Source organism: Falco punctatus, assembly GCF_963210335.1.
Source record: "Falco punctatus genome assembly, chromosome: 1".
Classification (NCBI taxonomy): domain Eukaryota; kingdom Metazoa; phylum Chordata; class Aves; order Falconiformes; family Falconidae; genus Falco; species Falco punctatus.
The window spans coordinates 50,946,173-50,971,366 of record NC_137580.1 but is presented as its reverse complement, the minus strand read 5'-3'; the positions used below and the strand labels follow the sequence as shown (position 1 = coordinate 50,971,366).

The window sequence follows — 25,194 nt, the reverse complement described above, 5'->3', positions numbered from 1 at the left end:
CAGGAACATCCAATGTCAAGGCATTTTACACAAGATTGTCTGATTTTACCCAGTATATCTTTTTTGCCCCTTCCATAGGCTTAAGATTTATTTTTTTTCTTTTACATATTTGCCTTGTATAGATACCAGATTTAATGGTTACTGTAATCGTGGACCTTTCTGGTATCGTACTTGCTGGTTTCCATTTCTCAGTTTTAAGTGAGAGGCTACATGCTGCTATGTGTAGTTCAATAGAACGCTTGGATGAACAATAAAGAGAAACTATAGTTTTAAACACAGTTAATAGAAACCATAGCTTCTTTGTTTAAGTTTGAGATTCCAGCACAGGAGCTTCTCTATGCTGTTCTCTGGCAGGGAGGGAAAAAAAACCAAACATATTTTCATAGATCTTTTACTGCAACTTCACAACTTTCTCTTTTTCTCAAATATTCAGTTGCCCTTGAATTGTCCATAGGTCCTGTAGTTTACCTGCTAAGCTCGCTGTTACTTGTGTGCTTGAAAAAGGCATTAAAAGGTGCTAACAGGTTCTGCATTTAAGTGTTCTTGAGATTTTTTTCTCTTGATCTATGGTGGTATATATTTTAAATCTGTTGCTTTTTCTATTTTTCTTTGTTTTGTCATCACCTTAAGTTTATGGTGTTGCATTCTTATATCTAAAAACTTTATTTCTGCTTTTTTCTTTTTCTTTTTTTTTCCCTATCTGGCTTTATGTTTAAATATGACTAGCAGATTTTGCTTTTGACACTCTTGTCTGGGTACTTGTTTTTACAAGAGTAGCTCACAAACCTCTTAAACTAGGTTCTGTGCATCACTCAATTAGAAGCAAAAATTGTTTTCTGTCTTTTGGTTTCTCTGACTGGTTACTTCATTGAAGTATTTATTAAATGTATCTAAAATCTTATTGTGATATCTTTTTTGAATATCATACTTTCTGTGAGGTAGTTGAGGTCTTTATTGCTGCTTTCTTGGCCTTTTTGCTGCTCTGTGTTTTTCTCAGTGTGTGTGTCTTAGTAGTGTTTGTTCAAACAAAAGGTCAAGGAAACTGCATTTAAAATCCTGTACTTTAAAAAAAAACTTAAAAGCCTAGGACTGAATGTATCAGATTCGTGATTGTGCATACACTTAACCTCTTCCTCACTGTTTCTCATCACTTCAGGAGCATTTGCAGTACTAATAAAATGGGAAGGCAAACAGAGAAATCTTGTTTCATATCTTATAATCTCAGATCCTTTATTCTCCCCAACACATGGGTGTTTTCCTACTCCTCCTGCATGTTTCTGTCACTTCTTTTTGTGAGCCCAAATGAATGCTTGTAGTCGTGATCATATAAAGTGTGTATGCTATACAGGTTTCCTTCATACACTTAGTGTGGGTGTTGCTTAATGCATTAATCCTTTGTTCGGTAGAATTCCCATGTAGCTTTAATATTCATTTGTAAAACCCATAATTTCTTTTAGGCTTATATATTTCAAATGAATACTTTGCCTTCATTATTGGTTCCTGTCTGAGAAACTGCTTTCAGTTTTCATTTTATCCTGTTCTCATTAGGTTTCCACTGTTCAAAGCACTTGGTAGTACACAGCTTGTGTTTGTATTAAACAAAAAAAACCAAAAAAAGACTTATTGTGCATGATAACATAACTGTCTTGGGGCTGGCCCCCAATAACTGCGTGAACAGGTAAGATCTTAAGCTCAAAAGGCATAAAAGATTGTGATCCTTTGAAATACCAGTTTTTTGCTTTGGTATTCCTCGTTCATGGTCTTGTTTTATCTGGAAATCAGGCGCTGTAGCTGTGACTGAAGAAGAGCTGTGTGCACCTGGCCAGGGGGTGATAATAGCAGGCAAGGTGCTGAAACGCCCTTGTCCTGGGTAAATCCACCCTGCTGAGAGCTTTAATGTGTTAGTGTTGGTAGGAAGGTAGTTCAACAAAGACTTATTCAATATGCACTCTGTTGACTCTTTCTGCATGAAATAACTTCAGTAGTTTGGGTTTGGTTCGTTTTTTTCTACTTTTTTATTTTTTAAGGAAAGCAATGATTCCTAGCAGTTAGAAGAGCACTTGGAAAATTGAGGTTGTTTTATGTGATAGATGTGTATGATCCATTCTGTATGTATATATACACAACTAAAATCTTATGTGAAAGGATTATTATTTATGTGCCTTTATATATTTTAGAATTTGTGGATGGAAGTGTCATACACTGTCACTTAAAATGAGCTTTTTTAAAAAACAATGTTTGTCTAAAATGCATGTAAAACATTTTTCTAAATATGTCATCAGGCACTTTGCAACAAGTCAACAATGATGCACACATGTTGTGTTTCCGTTGTACATGTTAAGGATATTAGAAAGGTTGGGAATCTATTGCATCCGTCATTGATTTGTGCTAGAATACTAGGAACCACAGTATACTCTGGTGGTCTATAAAATCTGTTGCATTGAAGCGATTTCTTACTTAGATTGTGGAAGTCCATTCTTCAAAACCCTGTATGGATGTTGAAGAGTTTTTTTGGTTTTAATCCTTGATGTAGTCCAAAGACAAGGCATACATACGTTATTAAATCAGTGATGGCATCTTCCTTTAGTGCTTAAAATTTTTAAGTGACAAATATCTTGCGATCTTGCTTGAACTGATCCTCTACTATGGATTAACTGCCTTTCTAACACCGTAACTGGTAAATTTCAGAGGTAAGGGACAATAATTTCATCCTAACATAGTATTGCATAGTATTCTTTAAAAAACTGAAATGTTTACTTTTGCAACATTTCTTATTTCTGGTCAAAACCTAACAAACAGTAAAAATGCCTGCCTATGCTGAAATGAATGCTAAATTTCCATTTAAGCCTACAGCAGCAAAGCTGGAATCTTACTTTATGTAGTCAATGTGTCAAGTAATGTTAAAAATCACAGAAAGTAAATAGTCTTTAGTTTTCATCAGCCTGTTTACAGCCTACCTATATAAACATCTGGTTTTAGACTTCTGTATTCTGAGTATTTTTCCTGGACTTGTAAAACATAGGTTTTACTAGTAAATGGAAATGACTCAAGTAATGTTTTGATAGCACCTTTAAAGTCTATCTGTTAATAATATGTGGGTTAAGCTTACTTTTCTAAATGCTGTGTGTGACTGTGAAATGTGTACAGGTCTTTATCAGTTTCATTGTACTGAGTCTTATTAAAGTGCTTAAATAAAATAGGTTTTAAGTGACAGCTTTAACCTGTTAAATGATAAGCTTGAATATCAAAAATGGATATTTCTGTAGCCTTTTGGCAGTTTAAATGCTTTCTGTAGTATGAGGACATATGTGCTGCAGACTTGTAAGTAAATCTAGATCCTTTGCAGATCACAGATAATTTTTCCCCCACTTTTTTTTTTTAGTGGAGCTGAAAAAATTAAAGGATAACCTATCGTTTCATCCTTTAGCTCGTCTTAATCACAGAGAATAATAAAAATAAAACATTAAGATTTTATTAATAATGTCCTTGTTCCAATATCCACTGAATAATTTGTGTTGAGTGACCTGATTCTGTGTAGGCAGAATTAACTAAATTGGGAACTAAACCACAGAGCAGCCTGGTGATGAGCTGCGGTTTACAGTGTCTTGGTGGCAGAGTAGGAACTACAGCCAAATATCAAGTACTAACCACCCTTTCATGTCCCTGTCCTGTCTTATTTTTTTTTTTTTTATATGAATGCTATGTGCCGCCTAAAACTTGTGTGCTTTCACTTGCCTATTTTCATTTGAATGACTGCAGTGCTTGTGCACCTTGAATAACTGATAGACTTTATTGGCTTATATAAATGCACCTGACACACAACAGCTAGTGAAGTCTAATTGTCATAAAAGATACATGAAGTGTTGCAAGATAAATGTTCCCCTCTTCTGGAAATTTTTGTATTCAAGACAGTGTAAAATTTGACATTAGAAAGACATGAGTTTTTAGCAAAGCTGGAAAATAAAAGCTGCTACTGACAGCATTTCCATTGCAGTACTCTTATGTGGGAGGAATACACATCAAGAGATTTTTCCAACTAAAAACACGTTTAAGAACAAGGGTGATAAGTTATAGATCACAACTTCTTGTGTTTTTATGGTGGGTGCATTGACTCTTGCATAGTATTTGTTCTAGTGTTGAGTTGAATTAAAAGAGCGTTGTTCGTCCTTGTTCCAAAACACCCTTTGTTTTGGACCTTTTACGTTCAGAGACTGCCCTAAATACTTTGAGAAAGTAAATTGACATGGCAGCCACAAAACTTAAGTTGTTCATGCTTTGTCTTTTTACTTATCCTCTTGCTTATTCTTTAAGCAAAGAAAAAATATTGCTAGTTACAGGAACATTGATACTAAACTATTCTACATTTCATCTCCAAAACACTCCACAACCTGCCTTTCTGCCCTTGTCCTACAACTACAGAACCAACTCACAAACATAACTTTATTTATCTTTTATTTGTATTTATAGGTCACATGTGAGAGTACATAGAAGTGATAACTGAGCAGGAGTGATTGGGCAGTAGGTTGAAAATAGCAGCAGAAAGCCTTTCTTTCCCCTGGCAGTCAGCTCTGATAGAACAAATATTTCAAGATGCTTGCTGTGGTACCAGCATGTTTTATTTTCTCCTCTCAATGAGGGTGGTACCATAAGGCTGCACATTTTTAATTTTGCTTTTTGCTTTTTTACCTTCTTTGCAAAGAATATTATATGTTAATCTGCAATGTAATTACAATACATTAACTTTATACTGGTGTTAAAGAACCAACATGGGAATGCTTTACAGCTTTCTATTATAGTAAGTGTTCTTATCTAACTGACGTTCATCTGAACAAGAAGACATGGAAAGGGGCAGAGCCCTCCTTGCTCCTATGTCTGACAAGTGGAGCAGGAGAGAAAGGAAGCTGCTATGCTTGTACAAGCTGCCAGAAAACTGCCTTTCTTATTAAAGCTTATATCAGTTTAGCAAATGACTTTCTGTAGTTTGCTTTTTTTGTGTGTGTGTAAATTCCACTTAATTAGCAAAAGCTAACTTCTGAATGGTGCCTCCTGTATTGGTTTATCCAGACTATTACCAAAATATTTGTGGTGTTCTCCTATCAACATGTAGAAACCCCTGAACAGAAAAAATTGCATTGCCAAGACAGTTGCTGCCAAAATTTTGATGCAAAAGAAGTTAATGGATGTGAAAGCACAGGAAGGAACAGGAGAGTACTGCCTTACCCAACTTTTCTCATTTGAGTGGTGTAAATGGATGAATACTGTTTCTTTCAAACAATATACTTTTTCCTGTAACTTCTTGTTTATTGTTAGCAGAGAGCCCCTGAATGATGTCTGCTGGTGTGAGTGGTGCCATCTAGAAAACAAGCTTCTGACTTGTTTGGAGTTCAATGCTGTTGGTTATATATCAGGGCAAGGAGATAAAGTGGTTAATTTTGCTGGGATGCTGTTTGCCTATTTTACAATAATATTTTTACAGCTTGAAAAGACCAAGTGCTAAATGAAAATTATTTTTCATTATGTGCCTTGCTTAGCCAGACAGCACGTTCTTATCTGGCATTAGTATTTTTCCAAGTGGAGCTTGGCAGACAAAACTGTGGCATGGTGAAGGAGAGAACCTACCTCATGGTTTGGTCTTGTTAAAATACATCCATTTAATGAAAGCATTGGCTTGTAGCCTGTTCTTGTTTGGAAATAGTCCCGGTACCAGGAATGTTAAAGAATGTAAGTAGCCCTGTTCTTCAGGAGATTTTTTTGTAATGGTTATTTCTTCCTTCCACCCACCTTTGGAAAAAAGAGCTAATGCTGAGTGGCACCTCAGCTAGCAGAGCTGCTTACTGGCTTTACACATTATTGCTGCCAAGATAAGGTAGAGACTGAAACAGGTAATTCATTAGATGCTTGAAAGCTTGTTTCCTACTTTTGGAAATGGAGCTTCCTAACTACACTTTCTTGTGCTGTCTGTGCCCTCAGTATGCAGCTAGTGTCATGGTGTGTTTGGTGACCTTGTGGGATAATGTACATACGGGTCACGCTTTGGTGCTTACTGTTGTTTGTATTTTGCTAATTACAATTTTAGGTTGGCTGGTAAAGCTGTTAACATTGAGTCAGAGGTCTGTTGTCCTTTCTTACGCTTTCCCAACTTGAAGAGTGTGAGTTGTATTGATTTTTCTCTTTAAAATTCTTCCAAACTAATTTACGAAAGTCATCTCATGAAAAGTAGCAGTTCTGGCCTTTGTCAGCTTTTCCATTAAATCTATTACTCATTCATCAAGTACAGACACTGGGTGTCAGATAAAGCTCTCAAGATATTTTTTTTTTCTTTATGATTGACTGGTAGAGCAATATGATGCTTTTGAATAAAAAAATGGTTTAAGTCTGTACGTGTATAGTAGATAGGAAAGGAGAAAAAATTAGGTGCAAATGTGGAGTGAGACGCAAAATAGTGAGGTTTATAAGGTGTGATCATTGATATCTTCTGGATGCTCCAGACACTGAGGAGCTGAGCTTCCTAATGTAGTGGACATGTTTTAAAAGGCTGGTTAATTTCTCAAAACTCTTGGAAAGGCTCCATTACTAAATAAAAAGGCTGCAGAGTGAAAGACTGAAGTGCTATTAAAAATAAGAATAGTAATAGTACAAAAGCTGATCCATACTACGTGTTCTGTGTATGCTCATGTTTACTATAATAAATATTCTATTGAGAAATTAATTCTGTGGAAGTAAATGAGAAACCGTAAGCTCTGTATGTCATCTTGTGGCAGGTACCAAATAACAAGTAATGGTAAATACACTGAAGTACAACACTGAGATAGTGTAAATATTGTAATGAGTTAATTTCTACTGTTCTTCGCAAAACACTCGTGTTGGATTTATTTAGATAGGATCCTTTAATTCTTCAACCATGCATAGCAATCATTTATAAAATACTTTCAAATACTGCGAGTAAATGATTTTCTTTATCAAATTAATTTCTAGAGGGCGTGAAAGAAGAACCTGAAGTGATTTTTGAGGAACTGCTTGAGAGGGCCAAAGCTGGAGAACCAAAAGCACAAACTGAGGTAATTTTATATGTTCTTTGTCCAGTCTTGTTTACTCTTAGTTCCAAAGGTAGCACTGCTTGCTTTAGAACTACTGTCTCCTCTTTGAACTGAATAGTTTTGATCAAAACGGGTACAAAGAAAGGTGATGCCAGATGGTTTCTCTGCCTTGAGAAATGCTGCTTGCTTGGGTGTGCTACTGGTTTCAGGTCCAGCTCTTGTGTAAGCCTGTAGGACACACAAGAAAACGAGGAGGGTAAGCTGAGAGAATGGAGGAGGTACAGAGCTACTTTTGTGGTTTTGTTTGTTTTTACAAGCATATGCCAAACAGTTACTGTAGAGGTGTGCAGAGAGGGGCTATTAAATGCTGTTGGTTCAGCCCTGCGCTATATTAAAGATACCAGGACTTTCAGGCTGGACTTTGTGGAAGAAACTGCCATTGAGGTGCTTTAGCAGGAACAGAGATTGATAGATGTTCCGCTCTTACACCATTTCGCTGTTGAATTAACACATTTTAGAATAAAAAATCCTCCTTGTTTATTGAAATTAGCTATGTTAAGTTGTGCAGTGGCAGATACAGTTGAATTAATAATGGAAGTTCTGTCCTTGTATGTATTAGCACTTTTGGTGCCCCTTAGGTTTTAGAAAAATGTAGCAATTTTATGCTGCATTCCTTTATCTGGTGTATTGGTCTAGTACAAATAGCTTAAAGTTGTTTAAAAGGGTTTTAATTCATGTTTAACTTGATTAGTGTTTTACTTGAGCATTCTTTTCCAGCTCTCTGATGGCAAAAGGGAGTGGTTATGGTCTCCTACATGCTTGGTGGTTTGGGTTTTTCCCCAAGGATCACCCCTCTTTTCCTTTTAAAGCTGGTAAAAAAAAAAAAAAAAATAAATAAATATGCTAGCTCCCCACTGCATCTCAATTTGTTTGAGGGGCAAGATGTCCTTGGAGTTGTAACCCAAGACAGTGACAAATTCCTCACCTTTGAAACAGCCAGTGGCTTTGCAGAGGATGAAGCTTTAGCCTTGAGGGAGTCGCTGCTGTAAAACCCAGCTTTGGCTCTATTCCTCCACACAAAAGAAGGCAAACCCCATAAATACTCTTCCAAAAGCAAACCCCATAAACACTCTTCCAGGGTATAACTTCCAGTTGAGTAAGAAATACCTTATGTAATCTAAGCCTATGATGTGTGGATATGTATGTATATAAATAATATCTTTTTTTTATCCTTCTCAATTAATTCCACCTTCCCTCCCTTCCTTTAGCTCTTTAACTGTGTACACTTTCTATTCCCACACAATAATACTATTCTTGTCATAGAGAGATATCCAGCATGCAATTTTGCTTCAGTATGCACTCAACATGAACCGACTGCCTGAAAAGGAACCCCAAATACAGTAATTTCTTTTCTATGCAATCAGATTTCTTGCGACTTGTAAAGAGGGAATTAACTTTTAGTTTTTAAAACCCTAAAAAAATATTTCTTCCCTGTTGTTGAATACATTGCTTTAGTATCAGTTAGAAAAATCTATTTTTATTTCTTACCTTTGTAGGAGTATGAATGAGAAGCTGAGACGGCACTGTTGTGCTGTTTGCTAATAGTTAGGAAGGCAACACGAGAAATCACTTGGTTCACTAGCTTGTAGTTATTACTATGAGTTTATTAAAAAATAGCCCTGCAATGACTATGGAAATAAATGCACTCTGAGTGGCTGTCAACCTGTATTACTGTAGCTTTATGTAGTTTCTTTATTGAGAAATAACTGTACAGCAATTATGTAAATGAGACACCCACAGCTGGAATTCTGTAATGGAGAAAAGGTAGCTCTGTGTCTTTAAATGGAGGAGGATCTCTGCAAGGGGACTGCCTGAGATAACCACCTTGGTTAGCAAAGCCCACAGGTGAGAGCAACCTTTGGAGAAGTACAGTGTGAAGATCTGTTAAGTTATTACCAACTATGACCTTATTTCATGGTTTTGGCTCATGGGGAAGGAGAGAATCCCTCACTGCTTAAATGACAAATCTGAAGTTAACACCTTTCTTCATCAGTTCTTCTTGCTTTTTCTCATCAGTTCTTCCTCCTTTGATTGCTGCGTGCCAGAGCTTTGCAGCTGTCCTCAGTGGTTCCCTGTAGGAGCTTTGCTACAACAGTGAAAGGTGGCTGTTGCACAGGGCTTGTTCAGAGAGCTGGGAGACCTTCCAGTAGTATTTCGTGGAAAGCTTTGATGTTTGTTATGGGCCTTGGGAGGTGGGTGGGTTTGCTATCAAAATTTTTAACATAGACAAAATCTTGTAATTTTATAATCAAAGTAAAGGGAAAAGATTTTCTGGTTGCTCAGATTTTGGGAGTGGGTTCAGTTTGTGTTTTGGAGGTGGTAGGTAGAATCTTAATTCTGAACTTACATACCCCCAAAAAAACCCCAACAAATCAAACAAATGCTAAACAATTTAAAAACCCCCATGAAAAAAATAACAACCCACAGGCAAGCAAAAAAAACCCCTTCTATCATAAAACAGGTATTATGCTATTGTTTTGCTTGTCCAGTAGCCTTGTGCAACATGACATATTCCAGAATCTGCTAGTTGATGTTGCAATACGAGTTTGTGTCCAAGAGGTCCTTATAAACTTAAGAGCTGCATCATTATGTGCTACTACTCTTCAACCTTTGCTCAAAATCTCAATGGCTATAAATATAAACATGCTCAAGAAACAGCTGTTCTTGTCAGGGGATGTTATTTACTGTGTAACTTGTTCAAGCAATTCCTTTCTGAAATAAATAGCTGAAGGTACATCTGCAGTTAGGTGATAAATTAGCAGGCAATTGCTAAATATTTTTTTTTCTTTTTTTCCCCATCTCATATACTCTCTTCTTGATCTGCCACTATATCTGTGCACTGCCTATTGAACTCTGGTATGACTTTAATGATTGTTTACTTACGACTTTTGGATTACTTAGGTTTTTTTCTGATTTCTGTATGTTTTTTGGATAGCTTCACTGTATGTGCTATGGGTTTAATCACTACGATGTCTACCCAATAACTGTTTATGTAGAAGTTGTCAGAGCACTCACTTAGGTGTATGAAACCAGTTGAAGGGCTGGAGATGTGACCTTCATGGGAAGAAAAATATATTTTTGATTATATCAGTGTGATTAACTTATATGGGAATATTGTGAATTATTAATCTTTCAGAGGTAGGTATTTAGTCACCTTTAATGGTAATACCAAAGGCAAAACTTCAGAGAAACTGTTCAAACAGGTTCTTTTCAGCAGATAATACTGTGGACTTACGGAGCTATACTCTTAAGGTATTGCATTAGTTACTCCTAGAATGTAACCGTACTGCCTCTCTGTTACTTCAGTGAGCCAAGCAAAACCATTTCCCAGATTCTTCAGGCATGCAGATAAAATGTCCGGGAGTTTTGGCCACATTCTGCCAGCTAATGTTTTTTTGCCTTATGGTATGATAACCAGAAGTGTTTCATGCTATTGCATAAATATATTTACTAGTATATTATCATATATTTCAGTTTTCTTGAAGGAAGAAGAAAGGTGGTGTTTTTCTTATTGGTAAAACAGTAATACAGGCAACTGCTTGATAATTTCTGTAATCCTGAATAGAAGGATTTTTACAGGCTATTTCGCTGAATTTCCTTGATGCTTGATCAGTATTAGTTTTATTCCATTCACTATTTAATCATGAGTTTGCTTTGACTTTTGGTAGCTAAACTGCTATGAGCCAGGGATTTCACTGCTGAAGCCTCCTCCTTTCTTGTCAAGGCCGTTTGTTGGTAGCTTCATCTGAATTTCTGAATGTCACTGGTACCAGGTTATTACACTTAATTTTTGTGTTTCTTACATGAGACTAGCAGTGTTGTCTGACCATTCTTATAGGAGGAAAAGAATTCAAGAAAACTTTTAACACCAGGAGCTTTACCTGATCCTGCTAAATGCCTGAAGACCAAAAGCAACTAATGCATTGACCTGGCTAAATGTGTTGCGATTCCTTCTTGCTTCCAGTTCTGGAAACTGATCTTTCCTTGTGGAAGATCAACTTACAGCTATGCTCTTCAGTACCAGCAGCAAATGTTTTGACCTTTTGTTCAGAGAGAATTTATTCTAGCTGAGTTCCGGGAGGGGGAGGGAGAGGGTGTAGTATATTTCAGAAATTGAAGGAATTCTCTTCCCTACTTATTCTAGGTGGGGAAACACTTCTTAAGATTAGCAGAAGAGGAGGATGAAGAACTTAACAATTGTAGTGCGGTTGACTGGTTCATCCTTGCTGCTAAGCAAGGTCGAAGAGAAGCTGTCAAACTGTTGCGTAGATGCCTGGCAGACAGAAGAGGTATGGGTTTTCTGAGACTTTATCTGAAATTATACTATATTCATTTTAACGCTGAAAAGGGGTGTTAAAATATAGTGAGAATGTTCATGTGAGTAGATGCTGACAGTCTCTTCAAACAGGTGACTTAAAAAGCACTGATTAACAATAGTGCTTATGAAAGCATTTATATTAATTATTTGCTTGAATTCCTTCATGGAATTCATGCTTGTTCCTCCCCTTCCCACCTTTCATTGAGGCTTCTTTTCTTGACTGTAAAGGTCATGTATAACCACACACCACCTACATATCTGCTGTTGTTTCAGTCTTTTGCCCCTCTCCAGCCTCTCTCCTAATTGGTGATCTTCTATTGTCTTCTTTCACTTTAAGATTCCTATCTCCTTCATGCTACTTCCCACACTTGAAATGGTCTTCTCTTGTCTGCCAGCTATCTGAACTCTTATTTACAGGGGGGAAAAAACAAACCCAACCCAAAACCAAGCAGAACAACTCTCATTAAATTCTTGCTTTTACATGTCACCCATGCATACTGCTGTACTTGAAAAGTTGAAGTAAGACATAAGGATAATGCGTGTCTTGCACAGTCTTTGAAGTACAGTGTACACTTAAGCAACGTGCTTAGATTTTGATAGCAGTGGTCATAGAAGGGCATTTGAGTAATTTACTTAAGTGGTCAAGATGTGAATGAAACTTGCGAAGTTTCAGGCTAAACTGAGAAAAATAAATTGTGGGCAGATCAGTCATTCCTGCATGGGTGTGGGATAATAGTATATAATGTATTTTTCTTTTCCTGAGGCATCACTTCTGAGAATGAGCAAGAAGTGAAAAAGTTATCATCTGAGACTGACTTGGAGAGAGCTGTGAGAAAAGCTGCCTTAGTCATGTATTGGAAATTAAACCCAAAAAAGAAGAAGCAGTTAGCAGTTTCTGAACTACTGGAAAATGTTGGACAAGTTGACAACGAAGGTTTGTTTATGAACTGATTTATGGTATTGATAAAATACAGACTTACAGACAGAACACAGCTAGAAACCTAAAGGGCTTTATAAACCATCAGGCATGAAACAACAGTGAATGTATGATCTACTTAAGCAAAAGTAACGGTGTTAACGAGACTAACTCTTTTTTAACAGCTGTGCTCTCTGGACCAATAAAGTTAGTTCATAAAGGCCTGATAACTTGTGCTATAGGTTGTGATTCTGTTAAGTGACCAAATATTAAAAATACCTTCATTTGACACTTGCTGTCCTTGGAAAATGATATTTTTTTTTTATGGCTTTGCTGTGTTTGATTTTTTTTTTTTTCTCTTTAACAGTCATCCTGATGCTATCTTACTTGACATTTCAATTTATAAACCCAGTCTTTAAGAGACCTGGCTCGCTTTGCCATTACAGCAGTCTGTTGGCTATGTTGATGCTGTTCCCTTTTCTAATACAGTAATAGGCATATAAAAAGCTATATAGCCACTTCTTACCCGTTTATACATATGCTTTTCTTTTCCTGACTTTAAGGAAACACCATTCTCCAGATATTGCAGGTTGAAGAACATTTGAGTTATTGTTTGATCACTTTAATTGATTGCTTTGACTTTTCATAAACTTGTTATTGAACCAGGTGGTGAGAAGCAACCTGGCCCGGTCCCAAAGTCTGTGCAGAAGCAGAGAAGAATGCTGGAGCGACTAGTGAGCAGTGAATGTGAGTGCATGCTGCTGCTTCCAGTCTTTGCCTGTGGTTTTGGTTTCTGATATGTTTTGCTAAGCAATTTTGTGCTGGTGGAGTAAGAACGCATAGCAAGTTTGGATTGCTATAAACAGATAGTGTCAATTTATTATGTGTGCAAGGTAAATAACTGATCTGCATGTGAACTCACAGAAGACGTCACCACTACAGTCAACTTGTCAGTGATCAGTATACTAAGAGAGGTTTGCATGTCACTTATTTTTATATTTATGTCCTTTTAGTACTCTACAAATCTATCCAGCAAAAAAAAATTTGCACTGTTTTTTTTAGTTCTGAACTGTAGTAAGCTTTCTGATTACAATAAGGACATTAATTATGCAATCATTTAGTGCAGACAGATCCCTCATTTTTATTTGCTTTGCTTCTGTTTGCCATTCCCTTATAATTAAGTTTGTTTTACCATATTTTTTCAAGATTTGATATAGCAAACACGTGCAAAGATATTTCTTTCATAGTTTAGGAGCAGCTTAGCTCATGTGGTGGGGAGAACTAAACCACTCAACACAGACAGGGTCAGATGTGTAGACCCAGATCTGTGAGTCTTGTAAGGTATGATGGGGTGGAGGGGCTGGAATTGAAATAAAGTTTTCCCTAGCTTTGCATACCGAAGAAATACTGCTATGTCGCTGAGCCTTCAGGAGAGGAGTCAATATAAACAGTGCAGCATGTGTAGGTTTTCAAGAACGTTATCTAACATAAGATTGGATTAATGATTGTTGGGAAAATCTCACTTTCCTGAAATGCAGTAGATCATATGAAATAGTTCATGTGCAATTCAGATCAGCTAGTGAAGAGCATTTTTAAATGTTGCAAAGCGTGTTACTTACTAATATATCTGTAGTTGAGAATACAGGTAACAAAAGCATTATATGTGGATTAGTGAGTCGAATGTGGGGCTATGCAGGTTTAAACCCCTTGAAAAATTAGAGTTACATTTCTTTAGGTCACTTTGGCTTTTACCTTCAAGGACTGTGTTCATTAGACAGGTGACTTCTGAAAATAACATTCCTAAGAAGGGTGAAGTTTTATCAGTTTTACGTTCACTTTCACTGAAGTAAAAGAGGAGGAGGGATACATGCCTATGCATATGAGTAAGGGAGTAGGTGATGGGAAAAACAGTATTTTGGAGACCAAGCTTCTGGTCCTGTCAGAACTTCTGTGAGAGTAAGTCAGCTGTTCTTGTGAAATTTTTGCCACTTCTGGAAAACAAGAAATAGTCCTTCAAGGATAAGACTGTTGTTTCATTGTCTGGCCATTGTATCATTAGGCAGATGTATTTGGGTTCATTGGAGCTATGTTGCGTTGGCACTTAGTGGACAACAGTAGTGTTCTTTCCATCCCTTAGCTGAACTAGCACATGCTGATAGTGTGAGTGCAAAGCAATTAACTTTGTTCTGGATTCTTCAGTAATTCAAAAAGTGTCAGAAAAGGAACTGGTAATTTTTTTTTTTAAGGCTTAACTGGCAGGTAAAATAACAGGAGAGTAAATGAACCTACATGTAAGCGTAGGCAGAAATTGATGTGCATATTTTTCTTCTTCTACGGCAGATGGGGGAGGCAGGGGAATTTGTCATAACCAAATTGAAGAAAAAAAATAATCTATGAATAATAAAGTAGAATCTACAACACACACTTTTTATATCAATTTGAGACACTTGGCTGACAAAATACTAATAACATTTAAAAACGAAAAGTTTTCATCAAACACTTAAAGTAGGAGTTAAGCTGTTACCTCTTCTCAACAGGGCTTTTATCTTTTCATGGCTGAACAAGACAGCTGTTAACTCTCCAATGTTTACTTCTCTGATCCACTGAGTTTCTCCATTTATCTTGCCAGTACTTGGAAGATAATTTTTAAGCCAGATATGTTACAGATATCTGATCTGGGCTATCTTTAATGTAGGTATAAACAGAAGGTTAGAGCTGACATTGTCAGTGAACAGTTGTTGTGGGCCTGGGAGCGTATATGTCACTACCTTTGATAGGCAATCTATACATAGTGAATTAACAATTCCTTCCCTCTCAGGATGTCCTACGGTCCTGTGAAAGTGCTGTTAAGGAATTTTTGTGAGGTTCTAGCCATGTCTGCTTGCTGATTCCACACCAAAAAGACTCTTACCACTGTATATTTTGTCCCAATAGGACAATAAATTTAGATGACACATTTGGTATCAGACTTGATCTGGATCCCACCAAGACAGCTAAGGAGGCTCACTGGTTTATTTGTGCAAGCATCGTCATGTTACAGTCTGAATGATAGGAACAGTTAGCAAAAATACATAATTTCTTGTTTCTTGGGAGGCATGCTAGATGGTGTGTTCAAGTATATATGGGTTCGTGCAATGGAGGGGAAGGGAGGGAAGTAAAAGTCCAAGCAGAGGGCAACATCCATGTTGTAAGATTAAGGCAAAAGATAGATTTTTGTAAACTGCTGTTTTTCTGTTGAACTCTTCTACACCCCTCTTCCTGTAGCAGGTATTTTGACACAAATAAATTATTTTGTTCTGTACCTAAAACATTTTCAATATTAAATACTGATATGTTTATATATAACTTCTAGAAATGTATACTTTTTTAAAATTAAGAAATTAATAGGCTCAAAACCACTAATCCTCTGATTTTGAATTTAGTCAAGCAGTTCGGTTTTCTGCCTTTTTAAAATCTCAAACTAGTATTAAGCAGGCCAGCTTTCATATCTTTGTATCAGCTGACTAGCTAAACTTACTGTGTAGGAGGTGTGTTACAGATTTTTGTCATTCAAAAGTCTTTCATATCTACAGCAGTGTCATTTACTTTAGTGTATGGAAAAAATTTGCTGTTAATTATCCTCCTTTACAAATGACATCAAACTCGTCTACTGTAGAAACTAGCTAATCCATGCTAATGTAAGGAACGGGCTATGAAAAGTTTGAAGCAGTGTGTAAGTCATAGTCTGTCTTGCAGCATCCCTGGAGTTTCCAGAAGTAACTTTTTGCCTCTCGTCTACTCACAGGAGTAGATAAAGATCTTGCCACACAGAGTGATAACTTTTGTGTCTCTGTACAGCTGAGCAAAGTATATTTTGTTGCTGGCTATCTGTTTTGGAACACAGTTGATATAGTTTGGGGAAGGCCCTTTGTATAGCCATATAGCGTATTAAATTAATACAGTGTGAGTAATTATATTTAGTCTTGTAGATACGAATAATTGGCCATTTCTCATAATTATGCCTTTAACTTGTGAAGTCAGAAAAGTGACTGTTAAATGCCAAATCAGAAGTAAGTTTTTAAGTTAATAACATACAGGTAATTCATTACCGTTCCCGTACAATTCTTTTTCAGTGTTAAAGATTTCTCTCAAGCAGTTACCAAATTTATAATAGCTTACAATTTAAAACTGTGTGACCTAACCCAGCAGTCTCTCTTTTTTTTTTTTTTTTTTTTTTCTTCTTTTCTTCTTCCCTCACTCCTTGGAATGCTTGCAGACAGGCTACATTCACTCACTCTTCTGTTCTCCTACTTAGCCTATAATAAACTTGCTCACTGGTCTGTCAAGATTCAGTGGAGTCATGTATTGCTGGCACAAGCAGCTTGTTTTCAGCACAGTTCTCAGAAGAAGTTGTAAAGTAAGCCTGTGTTATCAGTAGTTTAGTTTCTGAAGCCCAGAGTAGATCTTTAAAACCAGGAAAGAAAATTAATATTCCAACTCTTAATCAGTACAGTGTTGTAGTGACGTGTTTACTCAAAGTCTTCTATTTTATCTTTTAGCTAAAAAATTTATTGCTTTGGATGACTTTGTTGAAATTACCAAGAAGTACGCAAAGGGAATAATCCCATCTAACCTGATTATGCAGGAAGAGGAAGATGATGAATTGGCAGGGAAGACTCCTGAAGAGTTACCCTTGCGACTGAAGGTAAAAAGGCAACACTGAACAGGTTATGTTGAAGGGCTCTTAACTTAGGCATTTCAGATGACAGAGAGGTGACTTGCACTTGACTCTCAAGAATTGTTGCTATAATTTCTTTTTGGGCTTGATTTCCTATATATGTTTACAGTCTCGTATATATGAGTCATATATTTAAGGGAAAGGGATAATGGTTTTCCCTGGAAGAGGGCCATCTACCGTTATTATGTCTCGGTGATGTCCCTATCATAACTGTTGAGTTTTTTTAATAGATGTTTATTATATGCTTCATATCTTTGTTATTTAAACAGGAGCAAGCAGGTGGGAAAAATTATCTGTAGTCTTGAGGAGTGAAAGGGTTCTGTTATAAAGGAATTCAAGAATGGTGGAACTTGCTGCTAGTGGTTTTCTATACTGATACTTCCTAGGTAGTAAAAGAAGGGAAAATTAAGGTGCATGCATTCAATACTGGTATAAATTTCAAGCAAGGTAGGGAGGTTCTAGCTGCTGACATGAGTTTTTGGTGTAATTGTAATTTTGTAACCATTATCATATGGTAGGGGTGGGGTTGAGGGGTATGTATTTCCAATCTTTTGAATAAATAATATTCGGAAAGAGATGTGTTTATGAAGAACAACAGGGATACCTTCACTAATAAATAAGCTTAGGCACAAGTCATTGTGTGTGTTGCCCTAGTTCATCACAAGGCATAGATCTTTGCTGAAGCATTCTTGGCCTTTCCTTTGGACTAATTTTCTGGGGAAATATAATAACTATCTTTTTATGGGGAAAGGAGGATTATTTGTGGCATCTAATGTGCAGATGCAATAACAGAATGTTTGAAAAATCCTTTACCTTTATTATTAAACCTGTGTAGTGTGGTTGATCATAGGGAGAGGATTCGATCCAGCAGCTCCTCTGTTGTCTGATGACTGTGTTGAAAAATGCCATGTAAGATAGGCAGTATTCCAAGATCCCATAAAGTTACTGTTGTAGAGTTAAAAGAATCCCTAAACATGTAGTAATTAGTTAGAGATAATTCTGCTGCTTCCAAACTAGATTTTGACAGCTGCATCCCTAGATGCTTGGGAAGATTTTAAAGATAAATCTGCTCTTTTAAAGATAAACCACAGCTGTAAGTACTTCCTGTAAGTGCATATGATTCATGTGCACCACTTTGTTGTGTATATGCATATCTGAATGTATAGCATAATCCTTGCAGAACAGTGGCAGAGTTAAGTGCTCTAAAGGTACAGTACTTGCAGCTCAAGTAAGACTTAAGATAGTACAGGACTGCAGCCATGTAGTTTATCTTTAGTATGAAGTTAGCAGAGCAGAATATTTGACTAGGAAGCCATTTAATTATATGTGTCAAAGGTAATGAAATACATCTTCCTTGAAATCAAAATCGCCTCTGAGCTTCGTCCGACTGAATTAATCAAAATAGAGCTAATAATCTCAGACAAAGTAATCTCATTTTATTGGCAACATTCATCTGAAATATAAATCTTTTCCCGTCAGCTGAGGTTAGAGAACTGACTGCTACTGTTTCAGCTAAGAATGTATGTGATGTAAAGATACAAAACTGCTCATAAATAAATTGCTTCTTTCTCTCTTCCCAGGTTGTAAAATATCCGCTTCATGCCATTATGGAAATTAAAGAATACCTTATAGATATTGCATCAAAGGCAGGAATGCACTGGCTGTCTACCATTGTTCCAACACACCATATCAATGCTCTCATCTTTTTCTTCATCATCAGTAATCTGACAATTGATTTTTTTGCCTTCATTATTCCGTTAGTCATATTCTATTTGTCCTTCATTTCTATGGTCATTTGCACACTGAAAGTTTTTCAGGACAGTAAGGCTTGGGAAAACTTCCGTGCTTTGACTGACTTACTGCTTCGTTTTGAACCAAACCTAGATGTTGAGCAAGCTGAGGTGAACTTTGGATGGAATCACTTAGAGCCATACATTTATTTTTTACTCTCAGTATTCTTTGTCATTTTTTCCTTCCCTATAGCAAGCAAAGACTGTATACCATGCTCAGAGTTAGCTACCGTCTCTGTTTTCTTCACAGTGACAAGCTACATGAGCTTAAGCACATGTGCAGAACCTTACACGCGAAGAGCGTTAATAACTGAGATAGCAGCAGGTTGCTTATCCCTACTGCAGGTATTACCTGGGAATTTTGGCTACTTGAAATTCTTGGGTAAAACCTTCTTTACTGTTCCTGTCGGCCACTTCTTTGTGATAAATGTAAGCATCCCGTGCCTTCTGTTTTTGTACTTGTTCTATCTTTTCTTTAGAATGGCACAACTACGGAATTTTAAAGGCACCTACTGCTACCTGGTCCCATATCTGGTCTGCTTTATGTGGTGCGAACTCTCTGTGGTCATTCTACGGGAGTCCTCTGGCATTGGGCTCATCCGTGCATCTATAGGTTATTTTCTCTTTCTCTTTGCGCTCCCGGTGCTCGGTGTAGGCATTGCGCTGATGTGTCTTATCCATTTCATTAAGTGGTTTGTGTCTCTGGAGCTCATGAAAATTGTAGTGACTCTGGTTTTGTGTACTGTTCCCTTGCTCTTCCGATGGTGGACAAAAGTTAACTTCTCCGTAGTTGATATGGTTAAATCCCTCACTCGAAGCTCGATCGTGAAACTCATTCTGGTGTGGATAACAGCTGTAGTGTTGTTCTGCTGGTTCTATGTGTATCGGTCAGAGGGAATGAAAGTTTACAACTCTACCTTGACATGGAATCAATATGCTTTCCTCTGCGGACCCCGGTCATGGAAGGAGACTAACATGGCACGTACTCAGATTTTATGTAGTCACCTGGAAGGACACAGAGTGACATGGACTGGGCGGTTCAAATATGTGCGCGTGACAGAGATCGACAACAGTGCAGAATCTGCAATAAATATGCTTCCGCTTTTTATTGGTGATTGGATGAGATGCTTGTACGGTGAAACCTACCCTCTTTGTGACCCCAAAAATGTTACGTTGGAGGAGGAAGAATTGTGTCGTCTCAAGTATTTGACAAAGCATAACTGCCACATGAAAATGTTTGATCGGTACAAATTTGAAATAACCGTTGGCATGCCTTTCAGTAACAAAAATGGAACCAAGTCTATAGAGGAGGATGATATAACCAAAGATATTGTGCTGAAGGCAAGCAATGAGTTTAAAAAAGTGTTGTTGAACTTGAGGCAAGGAAGTATAATTGAATTCAGCACAATTCTGGAGGGTCGTCTTGGCAGTAAATGGCCTGTCTTCGAACTGAAAGCAATCACTTGCTTGAATTGCATGTCTAAACTCTTACCTGCAGGGAGGCATGTGAAAATAGAGCATGACTGGAGGAGCACAGTGCATAAAGCCATTAAATTTGCTTTTGATTTTTTCTTCTTCCCATTTCTGTCAGCTGCATAATCGGCTCACGTATTGGTTCAGTGGCATCTTCAGTGTACGCTGCATTTACACTACCAAAGGTCTGGTTTCTTAAAAGGTAAAAAAAGAAACAAAACAACACAAACCACCTTGCTGTAGCAATGCTCAAAATGTATGTTAATGTAGAGCATTGGTTGAGTTTTGTAAGTATACATTCTGTATCCTGACCTTAAACCCCGTATGACTGAAGTAATATGTAATAGTTTATTATTATAAATGAATGCAGGGAATTGCTGCTGACTAATTGCATGGAGACTATTTTGTCCAAAGTGGATATAGATTTGCCTGTGGTACAACACTAGATGCATTCACTTGCTTGATGTTAAAAGCACTTTACTCTTTAAATATTCACAACATGCCCATTTGTATTTTCACAGGTACAGTTTAGAATAGGAAACTTGACAACAGCATATATTGCTTGTATTTATTTGGTGTTTTCTAGAAAAGAGTGATCTTATAGTCAGTACCTTGTGGTGATACCTGTGTACAGAACTCATTGTTTCACTGTTTGTCTGGAAGATAGTGACTTTAATGTTTTTTGAAAGGGCACATCATTTCACACCCCAGAAAGGCTGTAAAAAGTTCTCAAGCTTCCATTTTGCATTAAATATTGTGTACAAAATATGACATCTGTTTTGGTTGGTTATAATAGCTACATATGTGACACTAAGGTATAATCTGTGCTGGTGTGTGAAGGACAAACACTAGAAAGGCTGGTATTGAGATGGTACCAGTAATGGACAAGCCAAAGCAACTGAAGATAGTACCTAAAAGTCTACTGTAGAAACTGAAATAGAATGTTTGTTTAATTATTTGTATTGTTCAAATAAACATAAAATACAAACATGACTTAAATGGGTACAACATTTGTTCATTATGCTTTGACATTGTGAGCAGTTGTTTGTTTTGCACTGATAGCAGCTGTCACGGAAAAATACAATTTAGAATGTTTAAAATGTTCTACTGTGAGATGCTTGAAGTTTTGCTTCACACTATGTAAAGGTATCAGTAAAATCAGAGTATACCAGGTGAAGTTTTTGTAGCTGTGAAATCTACACATATCTCAGACACAATCTGTGTTTTCAAAGACTTCACGGCAGACTGTTTGTGACTTGCAACCTTTTTTGACCACTGCATGACTGTATTTCACACATACATCACACTATTTCCCTGACACTTCCACTGATCCTGCATTAGACTCTTTTTTGCCTTTGCTCATCAGTCATCACTGGGGTGGGGTGTTACCAGTGAAAACTCGATAGAGAAAGGGAAGCTTTGGGGGAAAGGGAGGCATTTGACTGCATTCCAGCTATGACCACCCTCTTGAACATCACCCTGGGCTGCAACTGGGAAGAAGCCAAAGGCACCTGCAGGCTTCCCAGGCAATAAGCCAAACCTGATGTTGCAGAGCAGAAGCAGTCACCATCCAAAGCCAAAATCTATGAAGTAGAACCATGTCTTCTGGGTGCTTCTAGTTTTGAAACCTGCCAACCATCTCTGTTTCAACCTGGGGAAAAGAAATGGTGGAAAGGGGGTAGGTAAATGCAAATTTTGACATAGTTTTACTTACCTGGTCCCAGTTTGGCTGGAAATAAGCCTAACACAGCCCTTTCTCCTTTTGTGAGAATATCCATATTCTTTTTAAATTTCTAAACATTCTTCCTGGCTTTGAGATAGAAGCACAAAAGATGCATATATATTACATTTTTACTTATATACACATAATTGTGAAACCATTCATATGTTTGTCAGGAGGAAAAAGGCAACAGTCTTGCTATTCAGAACTAAATTTAAAAATTCTTCTGTTTTTAGCTTTTACTCTTTGTGAGGATTCAATTTACTACCTTACTGTGGGGTGCATTTTGAAGAAGTTATGTATCCTAAAAAGGACAAATTGACTGAAGTCAGGTGTGTTAAGTCTTGCAGGAAGAGGGAGGGTATTTTTCAGATTTCTTTGGGAAGAGTTGCTTGTTTAAGATGAGATCAAAGGGTTAATCCAGGTGGCTCCTGTCTGTAACAGTATCCTTAGGAGGCTCAGCTCCAACAACTCTTGAGACTTCTAGTTCAGCCTTTTCTGAGGAAGTGATTAGGGGATATTGGCATATAACTGTTATCACATTGGCAAGCTTAGAATTATTTAGCTAAAACACTCTAGTTCCTTGGAGCGGGGGAGCTCCTTCAAGGATATTGATACCAATATTGGTTAGATTCCAAGTTACACAATTCCCTTTTATGCACTTCTGTGAAAAACAACTCCTGAATTACCTAGATCCTGGCAAAAATAATTTGCATGCTCTATAGTGACAGGTTGAGGGGTACAGTTGAATTTGTCAAATTCTTCTTTCCAACAGAGGCGGGAAGTTTTGAACACTAGCACGTAGGTAATTTTCCATGTGTTTTCAGCTCTTCTGTGTATCCAAAAGGGAAAGAGGAGGTAAATTTGAATTCAAGACCTTTAAATAATGCCCTTTGATGCTAGTTCTTCAGTGTTCCTTCTTGATGTTCTCATATTTTTATGGAGAAAAAGTGTACGTTAACAGTAGCATGATGGATAGCTACTCAATTTTCTTGTCAGTCTAGCATTCAGTGTTCTGAAAGCTTTAGCCAATAAATCTTTCCTTTCTAAATTTTATCTTAGCTGACAAGCACAAAATTGTTAATACTTAATAAGCCATTGCAATTCCAGACAAGGTGCTTTTGCAAAGGGAGCTTCTATTTATTTACATCTTGCAAGCAAACAGAGCACAAAATGACTTTGTTCCACTTGTGTGCTACAGCTCTATATTCCAAACCAGTCCATCTTTTAGACTGGAAAGGACAGAGACAGAATGTGGCAGCTGCTGTTAATTATTCAATTAATCCCACATCTATTATTTTCTTACTTGGTTTTGAAGACATGATGAATTATAAACAGCTCCAAAGACAGGTGCCCTTTCTCTAGGCTGATAATTCAATCTTTTGAATTAGTATTAATTAACAGAGGAGGAGGAGATTGCATGGCTATTGACACATCTAAATTAGGTTCAGCTGGTCTTCTGTAAGCTCAGCTTTAACATTTAGAATATACAGAATTTAGAGTAAATATTCATTATTCGAATTTTGTACTCAAAGTAACATGAAAAAGTACTGCTTGTTCTCCAAACTGATAACATTCTTCCATAAGCACAGGAAAACAACAAAACACATATAGAAATTCTGAGTAATTTAAGAGCCCTCTCTGTAATGACTAACAGCTTCTTGAAGTAAGCAAGAATGGAAAGAGTTCATGCTTTGCGTTTTGTGCAGTCCTTCCAGAGAAGGAAATCATTAGGTTTTTGGAAATGTATGTGGTTCCTAGAACTAACTGATCTTCTCTTAAGTGCCATAAAATGCAATTTTTTGTAATACAGGGTAATAAGAATAAGAATGCGTCACTGGGGTGGTGCAGTGCTTGGTTACATTCCTACACAGCCAGTGAAGTTGAGCCTTTGACATAAAATAATACACCACTTTCCAGAGTGCACCCATGCCCGCCTGCCTGTTGGCTTCCTTATTTTCACTGGAAAAGGCAAAAGAAGTTTCAAGGTTGTGAATGTTTTCTTAATACTTGAAATCCATTGGAGTCTTTCAGGGTATGAGTCACATTCCATAGAAAATGAAGTTAAAAGAGGCTGTCCAATCTCAACATTATAGCTGCGATTGTTTGAACAGCAGATAAATATGAAGGAAAACCAGCTACTCATTAAGTTAGAAAAGTATTAATTCATGCAGCAAAAATTAGGTGGAGCTCACCAACTTGTGAAGAGATATACCTGCTCTAGCAGCTTCCTATGTACGTGCAAATAGGATGCCTAGACGCAAAACAACCACATCACGTTACTGTTTATAGGCATTAATTAAGGTTGGTTGTTTTCATATTATTAGTCAAGAGATTTAATTAGCTTTTATTAGCATCCTGCAACTTTCTATTATAAAATATACCCAGATGTGGAAATTATGAGATTCACCTTCCCATTAAGGCAGATGTGGAAATTATGAAATTCACCTTCCCATTAAGGCAGGATGTTCAGCACTAAGAAAACTTGCATTTTCATGGCCTGTAATAAACTTGAACTTCAGGTTTGGAAGGAGAACAGGAACATAGAAACGCTGCTTGCAACCTTCTGCTACAAAACATTTTATGTGAAGGAAACACACAGGATACATATCATCCCACTGATAGCTACAGGAAGCAGCTTTTGTAAGATCGCAGCTTCCCAATGCTCTTTCCTGCATTTTCATCCAACAAAAATTTTCATTTAAGTTTGTGCACTGATGTGTTTTCCTGCACATTCTGATTTGAGTACCCAGTTACTTAGGGCGTTTCCTGTGAAGGGCTGCAACTCTGCTGCTGCTGCTGCACCTGGGGATCTTTGCAGTCCTACTGAAAAAGAGAGTGAGTGAGTTTGGTCACCCTTCCCAAAATACAGTAGAGAAAAAAAAAAAAAAAAAAAGACCTGGTGGCTATTGATAATCAGCTTTTTCACCAAGAAGCAGGTGCATGCCCAGCACATGCATAATATATGGAATATACTTATATTATGTGTGTGTATATAATACATACAGTGAGTGCATACATTGATTGTTTTTGTGCTACAGCCACCTGACTTCAGTTTGCCCGCACCCAGGTATCCGTGCCCATAGAGCTTTCCTGCCAAAGCAGCATGTCCTTGGGACTAGATGTTAGTTGTCCCTCCCCAACCTTTGTAGACTCTTTTACC

At 37.2% G+C, this 25,194-nt stretch overlaps 1 protein-coding gene across 2 annotated transcripts in view; it reads left to right on the top strand.

Annotated features, from left to right (window-relative positions):
* WFS1 (wolframin ER transmembrane glycoprotein) overlaps nucleotides 1-21,304 on the top strand; it is a 34,327-nt gene extending 13,023 nt beyond the window's left edge. For both annotated transcript variants that reach the window (XM_080373423.1, XM_080373424.1), the window contains exons 3-8: nucleotides 6,976-7,058; nucleotides 11,242-11,386; nucleotides 12,179-12,349; nucleotides 12,998-13,078; nucleotides 16,870-17,015; nucleotides 18,629-21,304. In XM_080373423.1, the coding sequence (XP_080229549.1) occupies nucleotides 6,976-7,058; nucleotides 11,242-11,386; nucleotides 12,179-12,349; nucleotides 12,998-13,078; nucleotides 16,870-17,015; nucleotides 18,629-20,437 (2,435 nt within the window). In that variant the 3' untranslated portion in view covers nucleotides 20,438-21,304. The remainder of the gene's footprint in view (nucleotides 1-6,975; nucleotides 7,059-11,241; nucleotides 11,387-12,178; nucleotides 12,350-12,997; nucleotides 13,079-16,869; nucleotides 17,016-18,628) is intronic.
* Nucleotides 21,305-25,194: the final 3,890 nt, after the last annotated feature.